The following is a 7,247-nucleotide window of genomic DNA, read 5'->3' as shown; positions in this document are numbered from 1 at the left end:
TGTACGCAGCGCTGGAGGACTATCACCCTGCCGAGCTGTACCGCGCGCTCGCCGTGTCCGGGGGCACCCTGCCTCGCCGAAAGGTGCGTCCCCCGCCCGCCTTCAGGACCTGCTTAGCCCCACTCCGTCCCCCTACAGGGCCTGCTGACCCCGCAGTGCCCTCTCCTCGGCGTCCGCGGAGTCCCCCACCCACCTTCTTCCCCGCTGGGTGCCTCGACTCCCCCGCGTTCCCCGCTGCTCCGAAGGCTGTGGCCCTCGCCTGCACACCGTGCCCAGGCTCGGTGGCTCTCAACTCCTCGCCCCATGCGCGCCGCCCCATCGCGCCCCCTCTCTCCCTCCTTGACTCCTCCCGGCACCCCCCTTATCCTACTCGCTCCATCTGGCTTTCTGCTCCCCATGCCCCGCCTCCTCGTGGCCAGGTGTCCTGAATCCCCAGGATCCCCTCGCCCCAGGGGCAGAGACGGCCCTAGACAAGTTGAAGGTCTGAGAGCCCCCGGTGGGAGAGGTGGGCCGGTGGCCGTGCCGCGTGCGTTCTCACTCTGAGGAAGTGCGTGGGGCGCCGCTGACTCCGGAGAGCACACCCTTCCGAGGGGACTCCCCGATTCCTGGGCTCTGGGCCTGCCGCCTGGCCCCACGTCTGATGTGCGGGGCGCGAGGGCCACAGCTCCCTGGACTTCTGCCGGAACCGGACGTAGTGGGAGGGGTCGCAGGGAGCCCACGGGGCAGGAAGGATGCGGGCCGCGCCCACCTCGGAGTCTCCCCTCCGCCAGCCTCTTCCTCTGGCCCCAGGGGACCTGAGGCTCAGAACCTACACAACACCAGGTTAAGGAGAGGGGCCTGGTGGCCTTTCCTCACCCAGCCACCCTCCTTTGCCCCTGGCCCCCAGCTAGCCCCCACACAATGAACAGCTTGTTGAGAATTTGCATTTTATGAAAAGCATGTTGAAAGACAAAGGGGTCTCTCTGTGCTGCCCAGTCCTTCCTCCCTGGCCATTTGGGAACTGTCCCCACCCCTGAGGCCAATCTGGTTCTGACCCTTCCCTTCCTTGCCTTGGGCAGCTTGGGGGGAGGGTTAGCAAAGGCACAGACCAGAAAGGCCCTGGGCTGTGCAGGCTCCAAAGGAAAGGGCTGCTCTGGGACTGGACCTCCTCCAAGGACCAAAAAGTTAGGGAGGGTAAGAGACTAGTTTATCAAGGACCCTGAAGAGACAGGAACCTTCATCTCTCATCATTCCCCCACCCCCCTGCCCCAAAAGAACTCCCGATCTCCCTCCTTTAGTGAGACTTACTGACAAGTTTGACATCTAAGATGTTTTGTCCCAGAAAGCACAAAATGTATGACAATGGAGAGAGACCCAGGTGTAGCTGGGCACAGCTGGTCACCTGCAGCTGGGATCCACAACTGGTCCCTGAAACGGGCTGTACCTTAGGAGACCTGGCACCTATGTCCCCACATTCTGGCTGGGATTGCCAGCCCTTCAGGCCGGGGTCCCTGACCCTAGCCCTCCCAAGCCACTGTCTGTAGCTGAGAAATTAGATGGAGAGACCCAACTGGCAGAAGGTCCTCGGAGCACCTTGATAGGTGAACCCAGGGGACACCTATCCTCTGAATCCCACTGGGGAAGAGCCCCTGCCTCAGCTTTGGGAGTCTGGATGGCCTGAGCCTCTACAGACATGGGCCCTCGGGGTGGAGACCATTCTAGAATAATGATCTCCCCACCCACTGCCAGTGTGGAAACCAACAAGGGCTTAGAGGTTCATGGATCTGGAACCCAGGAGGATGGTTGTGTCCCTGCAATCTCAGGTATGAAGGTAAGGCCGTACAGAAAGTTGGGGAGTGGTGCCAGTAGTGACACTTGGCAAATAGTTGTACCAGCACCAAGGCAGGTGTGGATGTGGAGTTGCAAGAGGCAAACAGGAAGTGGGTCGCTGTGTCCAGGGTAGCACTCTCAGCATCTGCTCAAGGACAGTCCTGCCTCACCTGCTCCTTCTGACCATCTTCCTGCCCAGGGCTCAGGATTCCGCTGGAAGAATCTCAGCCAGAGTCCTGAACAGCAGCGGTGAGTCACCAGCACCCAGCCCCTGCCATGGTCCAAAGGGGTGAGGTGCTGGGTTGGGCGGTGCCAGGACAGCATCTCAGCCTAGCGAGGGTAGTCATTCTCCTAGCCTTTAAGGATGGCTCCCCCGCTGAGAGTGAGGGGCAGGTGGGGGTGTGGGCTGTGTGAAGGGGGTGGCAGAGAAAGGAGGTAGGGACTTTTGAGTCATTAGGTGCTCTTCAACCCACCCCCAGTCCCTGCCAGTTACCCCTCCCTGGGGAGATCTGGATGAACGGATGTGGGAGGTGGGAGGGGGTGTAGGCAAAGTCTATGGGGAATGTCCTAACCCAGGCCTCCTGGGCTCCCCTGAGCCCTCCCAACCTTGGCAAACCCCATGGGCCCAGACCTTAGCCAGGCTGTGTCCAGCTGCTTGGGGCTGGCTACCCCTGCCTCCACAATGTCAGTCCTCTTCTGGTCCCAGCCTGTGGCAGCCCTCTAAGGAGGGATCTGAGTGTGGGCAGAAGTTTCCCTTCTCTACTCAGTTTCCCTTCTCTACTCATGTCCCATCCCTGATTTGGGCTTGACTTTCTCTAAAATGGATCAGCAACTGGCCTGCTGACCAGATTGGCCTGTTTGGCCCTTGAGCTAATAATTTTTAAAGAGTTATAAAAATAAAAACAAAGAACAATATATGACAGAGATCATAAGGGGCCTGCAAAGAAAGCCTAAAGCATTTACCATCTGGCCCTTTGCAGAAAAAGTTTGCTGACCCTTCCAAAAAACCCTAGAACATTGGGGTAGACGCTGAACTCCCAGCCACCCTGCTCCCTGCCCCAGTAGTACAGAGAGAGGGGAAAGGCCTGCTGTTCAGAGCGAGAGGGGCTCAAGTTGGAGTCGGGAGGTGCTGCTCAGCATTTGGGGGAATATCTGGGTCAGGCTGGGAGTGGAGGAGCCTAGTGTCCAGGGCCTTGCCGAGGCTGAGCTACTTGAAGGGGCCTTTGGAGGCTGCTTTAACTGTGCCTCTGGCTGGGCAGGAAGGAAGGGGGTGGGAGTGGGCAGAGGAAACTCTGGGCTCCCCCAGCAGGCGAGGATCTGGAGCGGCTCCAGACCATTGTGTCCAGCGGGCAGGCCTTCAGTGCGGGAAGGGGCGGCCTCGAGGCTCCCCTCCCCCAGCCCCCACATCTGGTGGGCTGGCCCCAGCACAGCTGGGAGGAGCAGCTGTGGTCTTACTGAGCCTCGTGACTGGCCTCTGGGGGTGGGGCCAGTCCTCTCCCCAAAGCTGTGGAACAGAGGAGGCTGCAGGCTGTGGCTGAATTTGGGGCCTTAGCTAGTCAGTAAGTGGTACTGTAGGGCTCACTGGAAAGCTGGGGTGTGGCTAAAAAACTCAGCCGGCCCATCCTTCAGGGGACCGGCCCTTCTCTGTGCTTCCCTCCCACCACTAGAGGCTGGATTGGTTCTCTGTGGCTCCACGAGGCTGATTTCAGTTGGGTATGGGAAAGACATTCCAATAATCTGTGAGGAGACTGAGCTGTCACTGGAGACTGAGTCCTGCTGGAATGTTCTAGACCAGTGGCCAATATCCAGGGAGGCCCAAGCTATGGGACTGCTACACCTTTTAATCCTGATTGTCTTGACCCCTGTGTTTCTTGCAGGAAAGTGCTGACGTTGGAGAAGGAGGATAACCAGACCTTCGGCTTTGAGATCCAGGTGGGAGAAGCTGCACACAGGGGTCGGGGGGTTGAACGGCCAGCCTGAGGGATGCATGGACTTGTCCCAACCCTGGGCTGAGGGTCCCCTTGTCCATTACAGACTTATGGCCTTCACCACCGGGAGGAGCAGCGTGTGGAAATGGTGACCTTTGTCTGCCGAGTTCATGAGTCTAGCCCTGCCCAGCTGGCTGGGCTCACACCAGGTGGGGCCTGAGCCCAGGACACCCAGGTCTGGGAAGGGGATATGACCTTACTCCCAAGCAGAGGGGGTGAGAAATCTCTCCTGAAATCAATTCCTCTTCCTTTTCCTTCTTTGAGAAGGCCAGAGAGAAGAAAGATAGAATGAGGGCTTTGGATCTAGGCAAATTTGCCATGTACTGTGTGATCTTATATACAGCTCCATCTACAAAATGAGGGTAATAATGCATCCAAACATCACAGTGCAGCAAGGGGATTCCCTGGGCACAGAGCCAGGGCCTAACTAATGGTGGATGCTGCTGCTGCTGCTCTGATTCCTCCCAGCAACCTGGCAGTCAGCATGGGCAGGAGCTGGGAAAGAAGGAACATTCCATTAGGTCTGCTTTATATTGGGGATCAGGCCAATCCTGCCCCCAAATGGACCCGACGCTGAGGAACTGATGTTACTCCCTTTAAAACAATTAACAACTTTTTTTTTTTTTTTTTTTTTTTAAGAGACAGGGCCTCACTCTGTCACCCAGGCTGGAGTGTAGTGGCATGATCATAACTCACTATAACCTTGACCTCCTGGCCTCAAGCAATCCTCCTCTTGCCTCTGCCTCCCAAAGCAATATGTTACTTCCTCTAACAAGGAAATTATGCCTCAATAGGAGACCCCTGGATTGAGCAGATCTAGAGTCCCCAGGTTCCAGGAAGGGCAGCCTGAAACTGTATGAATCAATCCCCCCTCCACCATCCTTGCCCCTAAGCTCCTACCTCCTTCCCACTTACCAGCAGCCTGTGCTAGCTATCATAGTCCATTTTCTGTTACTATAACAGAATACCTGAAATTGGGTAATTATAAAGAAAACAGGTTATTTAGCTCATGATTCTGGAGGCTGGGAAGTTCAAGACTGAGTGGCTGCATCAGGCGAGGCCCTCATGCTGCATTCTGACATGATGGATGGCATCTAATGGCAGGAACGCCTGCAAGAGTGGCGAGTAGGCACATGCAAAAGAGACAAAACATGGGTGATCTTGCTTTATAGCAACCCACTCACCAGGTAGCTAAACCAGTCCTGCCAGAGCAAGAACTCACTCCCCAAAAACAGCATGAATCCCTTGATTGGGTGGATCCTTCATGGTCCAAATGCTGGAGTACAATGGCGTGATCTCAGCTCACTGCAACCTCCGCCTCCCGGATTCAAGCAATTCTCCTGCCTTAGCCTCCCGAGTAGCTGGGATTACAGGCACTGGCCACCACACCCAGCTCATTTTTGTATTTTTAGTAGAGATGGGGTTTTGCCGTGTTGGCCAGGCTGGTCTCGAACTCCTGACCTCAGGTGATCCACCCGCCTCAGCCTCCCAAATTGCTGAGATTACAGGAATGAGCCACCGCACCCGGCCCCAAATGCCTCTTAAAGGTCCTACTATCTCTCAACACTGTTACATTGGGGATGAAGCCTCAACATGAGTTTTGGGGACAAACCATATTTAAATGGTAGCAGTAGCCAAGTAGTATACTACAACTTCTCAAGGTAGTTTCATATCCACTCTCCTTCCCCATCATCCCTGAAGCAGCCACAGCAGGGATCCATACCCCTTTTTACAGATGGGAATGGAACCCTCAGATGGAGCACACCACGCTTGAGGTCAGGAGGCTCTGCAGTGGTGCAGGGTAGCAGAACTATCCCTCTAGGGGCCAGTCATTCCCTGTGCTTCTCTCCCACCACCAGAGGCTGGACTGATTCTCTGTGGATCCATGAGGCCCTGCCATGCCTGGGGCCAGGGTTGGTTCCCAGCTGGATGCTGCTCACCTGCCCTTCCCTAAATTGACTGGGTCTTATGGCCAGCGTGGACTAGACAGAAATAACCAACTCTGAGGGCAGCCCAGGGTCCTGGGTTGGCTGAGCCTTGGGACAGAGCTTGAGGGTAGAGTGAGGGTGTTGGGTGTGTGAGGTCCCCGCCGTTTGGCTGGGGTGCTGGGCCTGGACAACCTGGTAGTCACTACAGGCCCAGAAGAATGGCTGTGGTTCTGTGTGTTTGGATCGAGTATGAGAGATGTCAGAGGAAGTCTACCGAGAACCATGAGAAGTTGGAGGAGGGAGTTCGGGAGTTTTCCTTGGTGTTACTACCCACTCCTCTCCCCTTTCTGGCTAAGGTAGGATGCTGGAATTCTAGCATGCCCCATGGAGCAAATCTAACCCCCTTGTCTGCCTGGCAGGGGACACCATCGCCAGCGTCAATGGCTTGAACGTAGAAGGCATCCGGCATCGAGAGATTGTGGACATCATAAAGGCATCGGGCAACGTTCTCAGGTATGTCTGGGAGCCGAGGTGCCTGAAAACTCCTGAGCTCAGCCTCTTGGTATTTCCTCAGCCTGTGGCTCACTCAGCCTTTGATTCCCCAACCTCAGACTGGAAACTCTGTATGGGACATCAATCCGGAAGGCGGAACTGGAGGCTCGTCTGCAGTACCTGAAGGTTGGGAAACCCAGATAATGTCCACCCTCCACCCTCCTCTTCCCAAGCCTCTGCCCTGTGGGGGGTCATTTATATCTGAATCTCCTTTAACTGAAGGTTTCTTCTGTCTACTCCCTGACCCCTTGTCTGTACCCACATCCTGCTAGTTTCCTGCTAGCTTGTGACAGTGGGGTGGGGACTGTCTCTTGCAGCAAACCCTGTATGAGAAGTGGGGAGAGTACAGGTCCCTAATGGTGCAGGAGCAGCGGCTGGTGCATGGTAAGTAGATCCCGGGGTGTGAAGGGCCACTTGTTCTGCTCCAGATACCCCATCTGTGCTACCCCCTCAGAACTGGCGGGTTCTAGTAAAGAAAGGTTTACTAGTAAACCTCCACAGTAAAGCAAGGTTTGTTGAGCTACTACTACTTTGGGTACTGCCGCACCCACATTTCTGGTTATTCTCACACTAGCCCTCTGCAGGTAGTGTCATCTTCACTGTACAGAGGGGAACACCAGGGCTCAAAGAGTGTGTGTCAATTCTTCCCGAGGCCCTTTTGTGCTAAGCGGCCCCCATAAGGATCTAAGTGGTAATTCCTGATTTGCGGGTGAGGGAAGTAGGGTCTCAGGGTTGTGCCTGGCCAGGGCCACAGAGATAGATGGTCAGCAGGACGGAGTGGGGATGCCCCATCCATGCCCTCCGACCCTTTGCGGAGGACACTACGGCCCAGGCCTGACCCACCCGCCACCTCTCCCGTCTCTGCGCAGGCCTGGTGGTGAAGGACCCCAGCATCTATGACACGCTGGAGTCGGTGCGCTCCTGCCTCTACGGTGCTGGCCTGCTCCCGGGCTCGCTGCCCTTCGGGCCT

At 56.2% G+C, this 7,247-nt stretch overlaps 1 protein-coding gene across 1 annotated transcript in view; it reads left to right on the top strand.

The window, feature by feature from the left end:
• The window catches only part of GRASP (GRP1 (general receptor for phosphoinositides 1)-associated scaffold protein), a 13,074-nt gene that overhangs the window by 4,590 nt on the left and 1,237 nt on the right, over positions 1-7,247 (top strand). The window contains exons 5-12 of the mRNA XM_011965098.1: positions 1-83; positions 2,009-2,058; positions 3,687-3,741; positions 3,844-3,946; positions 6,145-6,238; positions 6,337-6,403; positions 6,595-6,661; positions 7,147-7,247. Of these exons, the coding sequence (XP_011820488.1) occupies positions 1-83; positions 2,009-2,058; positions 3,687-3,741; positions 3,844-3,946; positions 6,145-6,238; positions 6,337-6,403; positions 6,595-6,661; positions 7,147-7,247 (620 nt within the window). The remainder of the gene's footprint in view (positions 84-2,008; positions 2,059-3,686; positions 3,742-3,843; positions 3,947-6,144; positions 6,239-6,336; positions 6,404-6,594; positions 6,662-7,146) is intronic.

Source organism: Mandrillus leucophaeus, unplaced genomic scaffold, assembly GCF_000951045.1.
Source record: "Mandrillus leucophaeus isolate KB7577 unplaced genomic scaffold, Mleu.le_1.0 Scaffold118, whole genome shotgun sequence".
In the NCBI taxonomy this organism is placed as follows: domain Eukaryota; kingdom Metazoa; phylum Chordata; class Mammalia; order Primates; family Cercopithecidae; genus Mandrillus; species Mandrillus leucophaeus.
The sequence above is the reverse complement of the archived record's forward strand: the minus strand, read 5'-3'. Positions and strand labels throughout refer to the sequence as shown.